The 17500-nt window shown below is 38.4% G+C and overlaps 2 protein-coding genes across 2 annotated transcripts in view; one reads left to right on the top strand and one right to left on the bottom strand.

Annotated features, from left to right (window-relative positions):
• LOC138024512 (uncharacterized) overlaps window positions 1-1751 on the top strand; it is a 2813-nt gene extending 1062 nt beyond the window's left edge. The window contains exon 1 of the mRNA XM_068871723.1: window positions 1-1751. This exon is cut by the window's left edge and continues 1062 nt beyond it. Within this exon, the coding sequence (XP_068727824.1) occupies window positions 1-442 (442 nt within the window). The 3' untranslated portion in view covers window positions 443-1751.
• A 4765-nt stretch (window positions 1752-6516) lies between these two features.
• LOC138024511 (uncharacterized) overlaps window positions 6517-17500 on the bottom strand; it is a 13736-nt gene continuing 2752 nt past the window's right edge. Inside the window, exons 3-9 of the mRNA XM_068871722.1 lie at window positions 17153-17460; window positions 15641-15928; window positions 14583-14892; window positions 13528-13627; window positions 13098-13368; window positions 9714-9821; window positions 6517-8511 (exon numbers count right to left, since the gene is read on the bottom strand). Coding sequence (XP_068727823.1) covers window positions 8362-8511; window positions 9714-9821; window positions 13098-13368; window positions 13528-13627; window positions 14583-14892; window positions 15641-15928; window positions 17153-17460 — 1535 coding nt within the window. The 3' untranslated portion in view covers window positions 6517-8361. The remainder of the gene's footprint in view (window positions 8512-9713; window positions 9822-13097; window positions 13369-13527; window positions 13628-14582; window positions 14893-15640; window positions 15929-17152; window positions 17461-17500) is intronic.

The following is a 17500-nucleotide window of genomic DNA, read 5'->3' as shown; positions in this document are numbered from 1 at the left end:
GGAGACGCCGCTTCCAAACAACATCCCTCACATGGCTTTTGCCATAGCTAAGGACCAAGTCCATGCGAATCTAGTAGCGGAAGTTTGGAATGCTTCTTGGAAAGATGCTCCTGTCATCACATACACTTCAGAGACGAAAAGCGACTTGCCAGAGAAATTGCTCAAAATTCGAACCAATCAAGTGAGGCTTGTTGTGGTTGTGGATATGCTCCAAGAGGGATTTGACCACCCACCGGTTAGCATCTGTGCCATAATGACAAATATTGGTTCCCCAGTGAAGTTTGTACAGTTCATAGGGAGAGGGCAACGAATTGTACGTGATTCTCAAGGTAACCTAGAGAGTGACACAATTAATGCTCATATTGTAACACATCAAAATTTCCAGCAAGCGGAAAATTATGATAAGTTTTGCAAAGATGAACTTTTATTTGTTAATGACTAGAGCTCAGATCCCTGGAAGTTACTTACCGCGTAAACCCGGCTTCAGTATCATACCCTGCAAGACAGAGATTCCCTTCCCTTTCTCCTCGGAGAGCAGTCACGACCGCTTGATTTCTGTCAAGAAACATGTCAAGATGTTGGGTGTGACTGATGTGTCTTGCTTGTGCCTCTGAAATGTTTCTTACACCATCAAATTTGTAGCCATTTTCGGTTCATATGTGACCACGTAATTAGATTAGATTCCATGTCATTGCACTGTTACCATATTCAGGGTAGCGGATATTTTCTGTAATCTTGAAAACAGTCAGCGGTTTTTAATCTTATCCATCATACATAATTTATAAACTGGTTAAAACTTGTGAAAAACTCGTATGTTGAATTTGCTCATCCCTGGTCATGGAAAGTGGCTAATCAAACTAGTCTGTCAGGAGTAGAACTTCCCTATTTTTCTCTCACTGAACAGAAATGGAAGGAAATCCCAACTTTCTTGTATGGTACAATACTACTTGTAAGTGTTTAAGGGATAGTTTCACAGTTTGATGCTAATTGATCAAGTAAGGTAAAGGTGCAGTCTGTATAGTTATGAGCCCATCTGGCTGGAGCTTATCCTGTTTTCTGATGAGGCTCACAGCCATGAAAAGGCAGCCTGTCTCAGAGAGGAAAACTCTGATTCCAAATCTTGGTAGATGAATACGGGTTAGCCCTGCAAGGCCTAAGAGAAGGAAAACCTTTTCTTGTCAACTCAAACAGGACCTTTCGGATCTTAAGGAATCAGTCTGTAGATTGAGTATCAGCTGATACTACTTGTTGACATGTCAACCAAGAGTCTGCCAGTGCTGGTCACCACTGTTGGTCGACACTTGGTCGGTATGTCAGTCAACACTTAGTTGGCACCTTGAACATTATGTGTATTGTGTATTGGTATAAAAATTATGTGTATTGTTAACCATTTTTGCTGAAATGACAGCTGTCGCAAAAGAAGAGTCTCTATCGCCTTATAAAACTTGGCTGTCAGGTGACTGATAGTGTTGTTCAATACTCAGCTAACAGATGCCATAAGTACACAACACCTGAATGTGTTCCGATGGATATCCCAGAAAATGGTGCACAGGGGCACTGTATAGGTCATATGATAACATGGAATATCCAATAAGTCACTGGTATTTTCTTGGTATAGTCACACTGACCCTTTAGGCATGTCTGTATATTCCTTAGGATACCATGAGAAAGTGTAACATTACTATTTTATACAAAAAAAATGCAAAATAGAAAATTAATAAAGTGGCCAATAGAGTCAATGCAGTACATGATACGAAGGTTGAGTGGAATAGAACATGTACCGGTAATTTTTTTTATTCTTCATTTTAATAGGTCAATGTTGTTTCTTTATACTGACATTTGTAGCTGTCTATTTGCCATTTTAACAATTATCAGTTTATTTTTGAGAGCCACTTAAGCTTAAACCAAAGTCTGTTTTTAAGAATCTGTGCTTTATTACTCCTTTGTTAGTACAATAGTTAGTATTGCTAGAATGAAAGTTACCACAAAATTAATATGATAGTGTCCCTTTAAACTTATTCAATGTAGTTTTTGATATGTTTTTAGATTGGATATGAGCAATGGTTATGTAGTAATTATTAATAATATTATTGTAGCCTAGGTTTTTTTTTTGCAGTACACGATATGAAGGTTGAGTGGAATAGAACATGTAATTTTTTTATTATTCATTTTAATAGGTCAATGTTATTTCTTTATACTGACATTTGTAGCTGTCTATTTGCCATTTTAACAATTATTAGTTTATTTTTGAGAGCCAATTAAGCTTAAAGTCTGTTTTTAAAGTGCCCCTAACCCCAAAATATTTTTGGGGTTAGGGGCACATTAAAGGGGCTAGGTCACGCTATTTTAGGTATTTTGTTTAATTTTGTTAATTATGAGCTCTTAACATCAAATTGGCAGAGCAAGAGTCTTTCATTTGCAAAATCACGGCCTCATAACAACTGAGAATGATTTTCCAGCTGTGTAAATGACATTTTGATATAGACTGATATAAATTTGAAAAAAGGTGGGCCGATGTTTTTCAAATTTACCCAAATTCAATCCATTTCAATCCTCTCCAGTTTTGTCCATCCATGTCCCTTCTTGGCTTCCCCGTGTTTTGTTAGAGTTCTTCTATAGTTTTGAACAGTTATTTTGATATTTTAGTCAATTCCATGACCATTCGATCAGTGCTGAAATTGCCTAAAATTGCGTGACCTAGCCCCTTAAAGAATCTGTGCTTTATTACTCCTTTGTTAGTACAATAGATTATAGTTAGTATTGCTAGAATGAAAGTTACCACAAAATTAATATGATAGTGTCACTTTAAAATTATTCAATGTATTTTTTGATATGTTTTTAGATTGGATATGAGCAATGGTTATGTAGTAATTACTATTAATATTATTGTAGCCTAGTTTTTTTTTGCAGTACATGATACGAAGGTTGAGTGGAATAGAACATGTAATTTTTTGATTATTCATTTTAATAGGTCAATGTTATTTCTTTATAGTTGACATTTGCAGCTGTCTATTTGCCATTTTAACAAATATTAGTTTATTTTTGAGAGCCAATTAAGCTTAAAGTCTGTTTTTAAGAATCCGTGCTTTATTACTCCTTTGTTAGTGCAATAGTTAGTATTGCTAGAATGAAAGTTACCACAAAATTAATATGATAGTGTCCCTTTAAAATTATTCAATGTTTTTTTATATGTTTTTAGATTGGATATGAGCAATGGTTATGTAGTAATTATTAATAATATTATTGTAGCCTAGGTTTTTATATATTACATGGCTTGGTTGTTTGAAAGTCGGATAACAATAACCCAGAAAAGCTAACCAAAGTGTTATTATTTCTTGTATAAAAAATGTTTTTCACTGCTCGTGTTTTGAAACTCAAACTCAAAACTGAAGGACAGAGAATATAAACAGAAACTGCAATGTCAGAAACAAAAACTGGAATAAAAATCGTAGTTAATCTTGGGTTAACTTTATGGGGCTTGGAACAATATTGTGATGTTAAGTAATAATAAATTTAGAAAGTGCAAATTCTATATTCTTGTTTCCATTACTATGTCGGCATTATGTACCAACGCATTGGGTCAATTGGTGGTGCAAGTCAGTATTTTTTTCCAGATTGCTCACTGCACGCAGTAATGAAATCCACTGAAAATAACGTTCGACTGCTGCCACAATTCCTCAGTTTCCTTATGTGTTTTCCTGGAAATCCAAATCCTTCGCAGGGTGTTACCCTAGGCAATTGACAAGCTGATTTGTACTGGGGGACTAGTTAATGGTTGATGTTGCTGTGGGTAATTTTGCATTGTATGGGAGGGGTAAGGGGGCTGTTGAACATTTGTTGCCTCAAGATCATGGTGAAGCATGATTGCCTCAGGAGAAACCAATCTTTTTATATGTTGTGGATTGAAATAAAAGTCCTTCAATAGTTGTTAGCTGTGTATGAAGCTAAATAGAGAAGTTTTATTTTACAATCAATTGTTAGTAGTTAAAATTAAATATTACCCAAGTAGGCAGAAGTATGTTAGAGCCAAGAATAGAAAAAAGTAACGGTTATTAAAGGTTATAATTTTTAACAGTTATACTTTTGAAAATGTATGTGACTAGCATACGAAGTGTCGAGTTCATAAAATGCATGGTTTTAAAATGTCTATCACCGCTGTTTGTGCTATATTTGTAATCAAGCTACGATGGCTGAAGACAAAGTGTTTATAGAAAAAAGGCAACTTTAGGAATTTCACCCAGAGCTACCTAATCGACTACACAATACTCTTAATTTTATTTCCTTTTTGGCGAGTAAAAAATACCTGGCCACTCACGCCCTCCATAAGTCTACTGCTCCCGTGGTCCAGCAGTTAACACATTAGTGTCTTTGCTCCGCTGTTCCCCACTCCCAATGTCAAGTAATATTTACTGTAGGACCAATAAAACTATTGCTCCCGCAGTCCCGAAGTCGAATGGGTATGGGGTGCCAAATTCCGCCAAAATTATTGTTATACTATTAGGCATTGCCTTGTTGTATAGAATGACGTCATCCCCTTTTTGGCGCCAAACACAAATGAAAACCTTGCAAGCTAGACAAGTCACGCTTTGCCCGCCAAAACATTTTCTCCTAGGATTCTCATGAGGTCGACTTGCGGCAAGACTACCATTATTTCAGAGTCTACGGGGCGTTCACAAGCTGCCCAAAAAGCCCTAGGCCTCTGTGTATGAGATTGGCAGTCTATTGGATCTGGTAATTTGGGCATTTAATACAATAATATGACAAGCAATTCGTACACTGGAGAGCTAAAAGGCTACCGTAAAGAAAGAATCATGACAGTTTTTATTGTCACCACTGAAAAATAATTGTAAAGATGCATTATTCGCTTTGCCCTTTTTTCTGGAACACTTTCACATGACATGTGTAAATAAGTTATAACAATGTATTTTTTGCCAAAAAGTAGATTTTATGCCTCCACAGACTAGACATTTAGTTGTTGACAACTAAAAAACGCAGTGTGTGGGACGCGTTGTCGAGAAGTAGGCAGTTTCCCTTTTCAAAAAGGAAAACTGCTTACTTGTCGACAACTTTAAATTTAGCGTTTATTTTAGTTGTTGATAACTCGTTCCACACACTGCGTTTTTTAGTTGTAAATAACAAATAGTTGTCGGGCTCATCAACCAGCAGCCCATTTAAAATTTATTTATCCAAGTTACCCATTCATGCAAAACAACTCCCCAAAGAGCCATGTGTCAATGTCTAAGCTATCTTCAAAGAGGACTTGTTTTTGCCATTTGTAGAAAGCACTTTCTCCTCAGTTATTTTAAAATCTCAGGTGCAGGTTGATGACCTCATGAATGAAACTAACTACTAGAGTGTACCTTGAAATACTTCCTCATTCTTCAACAGAGTGTTAGAAATCATAATGCAACAGGTTCACACAAGGATAGGAAAAAGTCTGACCAGGTGGGAATTGACTCAGATGACTGGTCGGGGTCAAGCTTTGACTTTATTTAAAACCTAATTTTTTAACACCTGCAGTAAATCTTGTCAACTTTAAGAATGTTATGGTTTGGGGGCTATGGAGCGATTTCACTCACATGACCAGCAGCAATATTGTATTACTGCAACAAAAGAAAGAACTTGCATAAAAATGGAGTTCAATTCCCAGAGGATTAGTTTGGTACACCATCATAGCCACCATCCCCCTTTGTTTTGGAACACCAAAATGGCCACCGTGACGTCATGTGAAAACGCTCTATATCCTCAAATTTCTCATTGCAAAATATCCTCCAAGGAGAGTAAAGCTCGCTTTATGTTTTACACAGTGAAGTGTACTCAACCTCATTCCCAGGGTTTCTCTTCTTCCCTCCCCATGGAGAGGGTGAGAGAATGGGAAGGAGAAGAAGAGAGACCCTGGAAACAAGGTAGGTAGAGATCTTGGCAAAATTATTTCATAATTTCACATCCTATCTTTTTTTGTCATTGCTCAGAATCCTGAGAGAAAGAGAGTCAATTTATCTGATAAATACCTCCCTTTTGGGTTTATCAAACACCTTAACCCTTTGACACCCAAACCCCATTTACTCGTCAATGGGGAACCCCCGGGAGTCAATGGGTTAACTCACTGACCCCTGGGAAAGAGATTTTACTCTGTATAACACCAGATAATTTCACTCTTTGACTGGGGGCATCCAAGGGAACCCGAGGGTCAATGGGTTAATGGCAATGGAACAGTCTTGGAAGAAACAATACATTAATTTTATCTAAAACAACTTTAATTGTTCAATGAAGAACTCAATCCTCTTCCAATAAGTTGTTTTTCTACAACTGGGCTAAAGTATTGCCTTGTGTCGTCATCTCAAGTATTATTCCATCAATTCCCAAGCCCAAGAAACAAAGAGCAAAGTCCAATTTTTGTTCCCAAGACACTGCAAACAACCTTAAAGTTGCCTTGGCATAATTTCTGTTTGATCAACAACCACCAATCAAACTATACTTTAAGCTTGGGAATAAAAGGAAATGCTGCTGTCAATATTATTTTAAAATAATTGTTTAATCAAAATTTTCACTTTTTTCACTAATACAAGGTTGTGTAACTTCTTGCAGACAAACAAGTTGTCTGGAACTTCACTAATTAACTTACAAGTAGCTATTAAAACATACTTTGTCTAAATAGTTGTTAAACTATGTTGAAATTCTTTGGCAAAATTTCCTTTTAAACTTCATACAATGCTGCACTCTGAAAGAAATTCCTGGGTCTTCATACACCACTGTGGTGAGGTAAAACGCACAGTTACAAAACGTTAATGTCAAGTCGCAAATGGTCAAATCATTAGTGCACCAGGCTACAATCTTGCTATTGGTACCATCCAATCATTTTTTGGGTGCAAGAATACCCAGGCATGGTGAATGTGGATTCCAACGTCAGTCTGCTGTTTAAAAAGTAGTAGAGTTGTTTCAATTTAGTTTGTCAATATGCCTTAGTCACAACTTTGTTGAAGACAGAATTTTAGTCCAAGGTACAACTGCCACCAATGACCACATTTTCCAATGAAAAGGTTTTTGTTTCAAGAAGGCAAAGGCTGGAACCCAGAATGGTCAACACAGACCTTGTTGCTAAGCCAATTCCATTGTAGCCATTCATTGCAAAGAGGCTTGGAGGCATAAGTAGTGGATTTAATCAGTTTTGTCACTCCTTAAATGCCATGGTCCTTGTCTGGAAATTATGCTTTCTCTCCCAACTGGTAATGCAGGAACAGACATTGTCAAAAACTCCAGTAGCCTAAGAAGTCTTTGACATTCATATCACCACAGATGGTTCCAACACAATGGACACTAATAGTATTAAAGCATCATTGACGAAATGTTTAATTTTAAGTCTTGAAAGTTCATCACCAGGAGGAACATGATGATCTGTTCTCTGTAACTTCTGGATTTGATTAAATGAACCACACTTTTGCAAGTTTTCAAGCTCCTACTGAACATTTGTTATGTTCATTCATTCACCAGTTGTCTGTGTTATACCAACAACAAGCCGTAAGGGGGCCACTTGCATGTTCCAAACTCCAAATTTTATAGCTTGTCATAGAAGCCATACATTTAGCAGTCATGTGATACATTCACAACAACTGGCCACAAACAAAGTGCCATAAAAGAAAAGATTGCCATCGTCAGACAGACTTGCTGCTATCAAATCTCATCCAAGATCTGAAGCCAGTCTAGGCTGGTTCTGGCAACCTACACTTGTTGTTCCCTGCACAGATTTTCAAAAGTCTTCATTCAAAGGACCAAACAGTCCATGTTGAATAGAGTGTTTTCATCCTTTTTTTCCCTCCTCCTCTCTCTCTTCACCTGAAACGTGCTGCAATACCTTACAAATAGCTTTTCAGTGTTTGGGAAAACCATACTTCTATGTGGCATACAACTTCGAAATACAACAGCCTCTTTTTCACCGCCAGAAAAACGTTATCCCCTTTTTAAAATGAAAAGTTGTCAAAAAAAAAAAACAACCACAGCTTCATGGCCAACTCCAGGATGCTAGATAAGTACAGTTTGTTCCACTATTTACATAACAGCAATTAGAGATATGCCCACATAATACCCTTAATGGTTTAACAACTACAAAGCACTTATCCTGTGAAATGGGAATGCCGAAGTTTTTTGGACCACCTGCCCACACATTGATAATTATCTCCACAATAAAAAGAGGCATAGTTCTCAGCAACAGAGACAACTGTATGGTCCAAATAACTCTAATAAACTTTACAATCCGATGCAAACAGCTAACTTGAACAAAAATGTATCCAACTACAACTGGAACACAAATCCAAACAAGGAGCCAACTGTTGTAGAAAATTAAGATGAAAGACATCGCGAAAATCACCATTCTTCTTCTTCACCACCGCCAGGGGACCAGGCTGAAGTGCCATTGACTTGTGAGTTGGTGCTATCGCTGTTCCATTCTGTCCCCCATCCTGAATCACCCCCACCACCGCTGTTTCCCCCACGCCCCCCTCTGCTGTCACCATACTGTAAAATATCAAAAAATTAAGTTATTTAGCATTGAAGGTTTAAAGTAGCTTCCTGCAGTTTTCTGAACAAAAAGATCAAGACTTTGAAATCTGTGAAATTAACACAACAGGATGTCTCTTCTGAAGTGTTAGTCACTGCAATTGATGTAAAAATAATGTAATTTTACTTAACAAATAAATGCAAATCAGGAGTAGACTGGAAACTAGACATTTCATGGGCCTTTTTTCTTTAAAACTGTATGACCCCACCTTAAAATTTCAGGATTTCCTTAGTGAGAAAAAAAAAATCATCATGTGTAGAAATAATTAGTTAAAAATCTGTCAGACAGATCTATTTTGCTAACAACTGAAAAACTGATAGATCTCTTGTAAAAATGTTGACAGTTTGAGCTTCAAATTGTTTGCTAACTAACGGTTTAAGAAAAAAGCCTTTTAATGTCTAGTTTCCAGTCCCCCCTCTAGGAGCTCGGTCACTGTATTTATCATTTTCCCAATTTGCATTTATTTGTTAGGTAAAATTACATGTTACATCAATTGAACTGACTAACACTTCAGAAAAGACATCCTGTTGCTTTGATTTCACAGATTTCAAAATCTTGATCTTTCCTCCCAAAAACTGTGAAGCAGAAAGAAGGAGCATTTTGTGTGGAGCATTTACGGTTTTCCCCTCCCCCTTCTTTCCACTGTCAGGATGATGGGTGCCTTAACCTCTAGGCTGCATGGGGGCTCATGGCTGGGTTGTCAGATTTTTCCAGCCACAGTTGCAGTCTCCATCTTGGAGCTGGCTTCCAATAGTGAGAAGAGTGGAAGCTCCAGGGGGTGAGGCTAAATTGGGTGGGTCGTGGGTAGTGTTTGTTTGAAGATAAAAAAAGATATATATTAGCTCCCTCAGTGCTCAGTCCAAATTTGTCTTCGGTCTTGTCTGTTTCAAGAATTTCCAGTCTTTGATAAAAAAATGGGTTGGGGATCCACGACCAACGAGTCACCCATGATCCACGACCCACTCACCCATGCCAATTAGACACTCGCTCCAGGATGTCTCAGACACCCAACCTCCACTAAGTGATGCAGTTGTTAAATCCCTTATTAAATCTTTTAATTAAGACAAGGTTGTTCCAAAGGCTAGCAAATCTCTCATTTTGTCTAATTTTAAACTGCCAAAGAAACTGACATCAAGCGGCAACAACAATAAGGCAATACCTGTCTCCTTGTATCTCTAGAAGCAAATCGTCCACCTGCTGGGCCATAGCTGGTACCTACGGCACTCTCTGCAATCTCATCAAGCCACTCTGGAACTTCTTGAGAAGCCTGTAAAAGATGACAAGACAATTTAACTAAGAACCCTCTTCTTTCAAAACTGTGCGCCTCCATCTTCCACTTAACCTTCACAAGTAAAACACCGTATCAGTGTCTGCATCTACAAAACCATGTAACCACCTTATCATTAATTTTATTTACCATAATGAGGTGTTCTTACATAATTTATGTAGGCATGCATGTTGGGGGTTTACTTGCATTTTTAACCAGTCAAAAACGATGTCCATTCCATAACCCATGGGACTTGACCTACTTGTCAACTGTGGGCATCCTACAATCTTGGACCAAATTGTTGAGAAAATTCTGGTTTTGGACTAACTGCAATGAAAACTACGAAAAAACGCGCTCTTGTTTTTCTTCAGAAATGCCGGCCATACTTAGTATTTTACTGGTCTAACGCCAGATGACTTTACTTGTTAATGGGTTAAGTGTTATTTCAAGCAGACGACAGATTACTTTAAGCTTGGCACCACTGGAGTTAAAGTAAACAGACTTTGGATTAAAAGAGATTTCTTAAAACATAAAACTGTAAAAACGAACGATAAAATCCCACGTTTTGTAGTAGTCATGACTCCATTATCAAGGAAAATATAAAAAAGATCATGCAAATTGCAACATTTAAAGCGATTTTGGTGCGAGGAATTAACATAAGAGGGTGCAAAGATTATAATTTTAAATACTTTCGCACGAATGGAGTCTGATTGCACGTTGGGCTTTAACGCTCTTATAAAAAGCATTTCGTACACTAAGCAGTCTAATTTGTCTCTGCGTTTCTTAGGCACTTCGAAACGCTTTAGCAGGCCCTGGGGCATTGGATTACAACTAAAGCCAATCAGTTCTCAAGCAACAAGCCTTCAAATTAATTTCAAGAAAAAGAAAAACAATTAAAACAACTTTTCTTTTTCTCTGGATGGAATTTGGAGCAATAGACCATTTTACAGTTGTAGCTAAGTTACCTGGCCTACGAATGGAAGCGAGGCTGCCGGTGACCCTGTTTTGATACAAACCTCCGTGTTTTTGTAATGTTAATACGGACTGATTAGAATTACAAAAAAACAATTTGCATGATAAAAGCAGTCGGGGCTTTATCAATGCAAGGTCACCGGCAGCCTCGCAGCCATTCATAGGATAGGTCTCATAGCAAACAACTGTAAAATGGCCTATTCATTAAAATCCAGTACTTTTCCATCTGAGCCAATTAAAACCCATTGACACCTAAACCGGCCAAAACCGGCCGCGCGCGATGACCCCTGAAATACCTAAACCGGCCAAAACCGGCCGCACAAAATGGCGTCTTGATCGGAGTTGATCTTAGGCCTCTACCCAGTCTCCCTTAGGAAATCTAAATTTTTTGTTGTTATGGAGATTTAGAAGGATAATTGACCAATCATTTGCCGTGTTGTGAGCATATTTTGACAGCTGATAAGAGACCCCACAAGGGCTGGCTTTTTGCCCTTTCGATCGCGCGATCAAATTACGCGAAAACAACAGCCGATGCGCCAGATAGCGCACCGAAGGATGGGGATATTCATGCTTTTTTTTTCGGATTCGGAGGATCTAGGGATCTAAGGGATCTTTTATGGTTTTCCTGTAAGAGGAGGGGATATTAGAAACAAAAATTTTGATTTAGATGGCTTTAAAAGTGACGAAGAAGACGGTGAAAACCTAGAGACCGATGATAAACAAGAAGCTCGCTGGAATGATCAGCTCGATAGTATTCAAGTTCCAGATTTCGTGGCAGCCACTGCTCGGTATTTCGTTTTAGATAATCAGAATGAATTAAATATTTTTCCTAGTTTTCATAGGAGATGATCTATGGGAATTAATGGTAAACGAAACGAGTAGGTATGCCTGTCAAAAACTGTTAAAACCCCCGGGCGCATTACCTTTTTTCATGGAGTAAGCCGCGCAGAATTAAAGGCCTTCGTAGCAATTAACGTCATAATGGGCATTGATTTGCTCCGAAATTTAGCTTTATATTGATCAACCGATGGATTTTTTGCAAATAACAAGTTTTTTTTGTCCTAACATAAATTGGTAATCGAAGGAATTTTCACCTTCGGCATACCTCGGAAGATCAGTGTCTTCAACAAATAAATCAATCCGATCGTGCGTTTATATTCCGTAAATGCGAGAATACCTCCAGCGATTTTCTCTGTTGGTTTTCTTGTGTTTTGTAAGTTATCTTTCAGTGAAAGTTTTCGAAAGAGCACTTTTGTACACAATTTGACCTTGTTTGTTCTCTCATGAAACATGATAGTGATCAATTAACTAAATTAATCTTGCGGTTTTGTGCACGTGTATTTCGACAAACAGAAAGCTCCTCGTGAAATTTTGTTTCGGCAGCTGCGTTTGGGCATAATTTTTGCACTTATACCTGCAAGAAAACAAAGCGATTGGAATAAATTTCAAGAAATTTTTATCCATTGAGTGGTTAGATTTAACTGTAAATTGCACAAGGCATATTTTGAGTTATAATATATATTTTTCAAGCGCTTTGTTTAGTTAGCGATCAAAAACTTTCTTGAATGCTTAACGCGCGCTGCTTCGAAAATTCTACCTTTACATTTTCAGTTGAGCCTTAGGACGTGTTTTCAATCACTTTTTAGCAATATTTTTACATCATCTGGAAGTTCACTGTTTCTTCTTCAAGGTGAACTTAATTCTAGAACTCAGTATCTTGTGTACATTTACTGCGCATATGGTTTATTTTTAACGCTCGCTTTCCACTGCAAAACCTCGCAAATTTTCCAAGTTTCTTACACATCACACACACGGCACGCGAATTTTTCAATGGGTTAACAAAACTAAGTGAAATTTCCTTGATAATAATAATAATAATAATAATAATAATAATAATAATAATAATAATAATTTTTCTCTCAAGGTACATGTATAGGAGGTAGTGTGGCCCAGTGGTTAGGGCACTTGCCTTGAGATCCGGAGATCCCGGGTTCAAGACTCGCTCTGACCACTCGTTGAATTTGATCCTGGTAGTCCCTGGTTCAACTTCCCAGCTGCACTTGTAAACAGCCAACTGGTTTGCCTCCAGCCAGTTGGGATTCTCAACAGTTGTTGTTGTCCTGTTCTGTCGTATCGTTGTGTTTCATTGGCCCGAAAAGCCCCTATGGGGAGCGGTCAATTAAGTATGTATTGTATGTATTGTATTGTATGTACATGTAACCATTAAGATAACTCAACTTGCTTTTCCTGAACACAGATAACATGAATTTCACCCAAAAATACTCATGGCAGTGCTGTACTTACATCAGAAAGGACTTTGACGAGGGACCTGGCAATCTTATCATCCCTCCCACGTGTAAAGAAACTTGTCGCTTTTCCTTGATGTCCAATGCGTCCTGTTCTTCCTATTCTGTGGACAAACTCGTGTATCTCTGATGGAAGATCGAAATTTACAACATGCTTGACATTGTCTATATCCAGGCCACGTGCAGCTACATTTGTGGCAATAAGGACAGGGCAGCGACCCTTTCTGAAATCCTCCAATGCTTCCTCTCTTTGTTGCTGCAGACGATCACTAAAATGACAACAATTTACATTTTCTTGTTACAGCGCATGACCTCAACATTTAGTTGACAGTCAGTGGCTTTTTCTGTATTTGTTTATGCATAAGAGACTTAACACAACAACTCAAGTGGAAAAACAAACTCAACAAGGTTTTGTATTGTTCACCTACCCATGAATGCTTGTAGTTGGAAAACCTTCTTGTGATAACAAGCTGGCAAGAAAATCAGCCCCTCGCTTGGATTCCACAAAAACAAGGGTCCTGTCTGATCCTATAAAAAAGAGAGATAAATCTTCAGAAAGGTAACAACTTATCATGCCCAACTTCTTTCAATGTCTGCATAATTATTTCCTCCGTTGACGGGCATCTGGGTATGTCAACAATCCAAGCTCCAGTTTCGGCAACGAAAAGGTCAAAATAACGACCAGGGGTCAGCGACGGGATGACAAAGGAGTTTCACTGTGTTTCATTCAGTGAATGTGAAAAGAAATTTAAACTACGTTGATTCGTTTCGTTCTGGTAAATTGATCACAGGAATTAAATATTCATTTTATTGCCTGTCTATTGTTTCGCCGAACAATGAACATCACAGCTAAATACGAGTTTGAATAAGGGCAGCGAAAGACAATATACAAAAACCCTCAACTTGTCGCGCAACATTGTTTCGTTGCAAGTTTTGGACGATGTTTCGCGTTTTTCACCTTGCGTGGTCAACTTGACCCGCAACAAAAACATTTGCTGCGGGTTGAAGAAATGCAGGGCGCTGATTGGCTGATTTGCTAGTACACGAGGACATTTGTTGTGCAACAAGTTGTGAGCTTGATGAAAAATGAGCAACAAAGCCAAAACTTGTTGCTCAGAGTAGATCCGCGCTCTACTTTTCGCAACAACTTTCTTCAACCCACAATGTTTTTGTTGCGCGACATGTTGACCATGCAAGGTGAAAAATGTGAGACATCGACCCAAACTTGCAACGAAACAATGTTGCGTGCCAAGTTGAGGGTTTTTGTATCTCGTATTTCACCGCCTTAACAAAAGGAAAAACGCACATTTGAAAACGTGTGTGTGCAAAAAACGTGCGTGCATTTTGCGTCTGCATAGGACACTTACTTCTGGTCTGCACTGTAAAAAGTCAAGCAATATTATTAGTGGTTAATTTCGTCTCCACATGGAAATACAAAAAACCTAAGTAACAACAATTAGACATTTAGTTGTCTGTTGTTTACCTGAACAACTCAGCAAATCCATCAGTTTTTCTCGTTTCTGCTCATCTGATACATCCATGACAGTTTGTTGAATATCAGAAGTTGTCCCTCCAACTCTTCCCACAGTTATAAATATGTAATCATTTAAGAAGTCCCCGGCCAGACGCTGGATCTCTTCTGGGAATGTTGCACTAAACATAAGGGTCTGCCTCTCAGATTTGTCTGGCATTCCCAATGTCTCTACAAGCTGCCTTATCACACTTTCAAATCCCATATCCAGCATTCTATCTGCTTCGTCCAGTATAAGATACTGAATACTCTTGAGAGAGACCTGAGTAAAAGTTGAAATATACCTTTTGCAAGAAGGAAGAGTCTAGATCATTTGAATTACCAAGTCTTTATATAGGCGTTCCAAGATTCAATCCATTCACCAAGATTTTTTTGGTTGGTTGATTTTGGGAAGATGCAGTCAGAAGGCTCACTGGCATTGACTGGTGGTCCTCTTTCCTTTGAGGCATTGTCCTTGCGCAATCGTCGATCAGTAGGTAAGGTTATATTTTTTCCAACAGTTTTCATGGCAAATGTAATTTGACTTTCATACTCCAAATTTCCATTTTTAGCCACAATCCACATCCTCATACTTTCAATAGACATGCTTTAATAAATGCATCGTCTGCATGGCATCTCGACTCATCTAGTAAATTATGCATATATATCAAGGATGTCGCCTAACAGGAACCCGGTAGCCTGGGGCTCCCAAAGAATAGCTCTGGGCGCCTTAATTTTTCACAGCAACACCTTTCACTTCATATGTGACCCTTCACGCGAAAAGGGGGCTTATGAAAATTTCACGAATATGCCGATTTCACGGCAGACAACCGCGAAATTATATAAAGCAAGCTGAAATACCGTGAAATTCCTTTAAAATAGCGTGAACTCGGCGTGAAAATTTATCATACCACCTTGAACTACTTCACGCTGGGCAGTGAAAAAATTCACGCCACGCAACTGACACGCAATTGAAAACTGCTTTATTAACCCAAATACCATGCACGCCAAGTACCTAATGAATGACCTACCTTTTCTCTCTCAACAAAGTCCTTTAGACGCCCTGGGGTCGCAACAAGCAAGTTACATCCATGTTCAAGTTTTCGCAACTGATGAGCCACACTGACACCTCCATACACCACACAAGGCTTAACAATAGTTTGATGGGAAAATTTGCGTGCTTCATTGAAAATCTGACAGGAAAGTTCTCGAGTTGGTGAGATGACTAATGCTTGAGGACACTGAGGACCACCCATCATGGAACTGCTCGTTAACCCTTTCTGCAGCATTCCTGTCATCACAGGCAAAAGAAAGGCAGCCTATAGGCAGGAGATTAGAATGATTTATTATTAGTCATCGAATTGATGACAGGTCTTGTCTTCCATAAGCTATCCTCTAAACAATGCTTGAACAATGGAATGCTTCAGTATGTAACACTTAAAATGTGACTATTCGAGAAAACCAGGATAAATGAAATTTGTGTTCAAATGCATTTCAATGCATTTCGAATGCATCACAATCCATTCTAACCTTTACCAATGATTCGTAATGCATTACAACATTTCCATCGATCATGGGCAATTTTGTTCAATGTTTCACAATGATCTTCCAACGTTTTTCAAATGCATTGACAATGTTTCCAAACATTTTTACCGAGAAAGTTAATTACGAAGGCGTTTCTACTATCAACTGGTCATTATAAACATAGACATGTTCGTACCTTGAAAATACACTACATTGCGTATTATTAGGAACTATCACGTCGATTCTTTCAGCAATGATATCACTGGAAAGCTAAGTCACAGACTTAGCTACCTGATTTAGCGTGAGGTATAGTCCCGTCACTTAGGAAGCACTCCATTGAGTATTCATCTATCGGTTTGTTTGAATTTTAGAAAATTATCAGAGGTTATTCTCAATGGCAAATAATAGTTTATAGCAATTGCTGGTGTTTGTTTGTCGGCACTTTTCTGGACTGAACAGAGAATGATAAACGGGCCATCAACTCGCCTAGCATAGAAGCCAGCATAGCTGGAAAGTCATACAGTACCGCTCAAAAGTAAGTCTCGTCTCGCGAGAGGGTGGTAACTTACTTTTGAGCGGTACTGTATATCAACCAGAGACTTGTATCACATATCTTTTATCTTTGGGGAACTTTCAAACACACACATAGCCCTCACGGAAAAGCATAACCTCATGTCTTCAAATCAAATTCAGTTCACTCCTTCTTCCCTCCAATGGTATTGAACGTTTTTATTTCTGTTGGGGAACATTACAAATGTTTAAATATGCATTGAGAATGTTCTTGAATGCTTTTCAACGTTTCCAAATGAGTTGCTATGAAAAACAGCTCAATGCAATTGCCATTACCCCTGGTCTTCTCCAATAGGGTCACAGTACAAATGGTCTCTTTCTCTCTCCCTCTCTCCACAGAAAGAGTAATGAAAATTATTTTCTTCCCAGCATCTGTTCCAACACTGAATGACGCGAGAGATATCTTTTCTTTTGTAAGAGGCAAATGAACACATTTGTTTTAAATTTACCGTTTTTCCTGATCCTGTCTGAGCACATGCCATTACATCTCTCCCTCCAAGAATTGCTGGTATCGCATACTTTTGAACTGGTGTTGGTTTTGTGTAGTTTGACTTTCTGACATTCTCTTGGAATGTTTCATATAACTGTGCTTGGCTGAAGCTTTGTATTGGAACAATTGTTTCTTTTCCTTTCCCAGTTACTTCTACAGGGATTTCGTCATATTTGTCAAAGTTGATACCACGTTCAATGGAACGAAACATTGCTTCCTCGCTTTCATCCGGAGTTGGTGGAACATATGTCACAGGGGCAGGACGATCTACAATGAAAAAACCCAAATTAATATCAACAGCGCAGCT

This window comes from Montipora capricornis, chromosome 11 (assembly GCF_036669925.1).
Source record: "Montipora capricornis isolate CH-2021 chromosome 11, ASM3666992v2, whole genome shotgun sequence".
Lineage (NCBI taxonomy): Eukaryota > Metazoa > Cnidaria > Anthozoa > Scleractinia > Acroporidae > Montipora > Montipora capricornis.
Note: the sequence above shows the minus strand (reverse complement) of the source record. Positions and strands in the feature narration are given on the sequence as shown.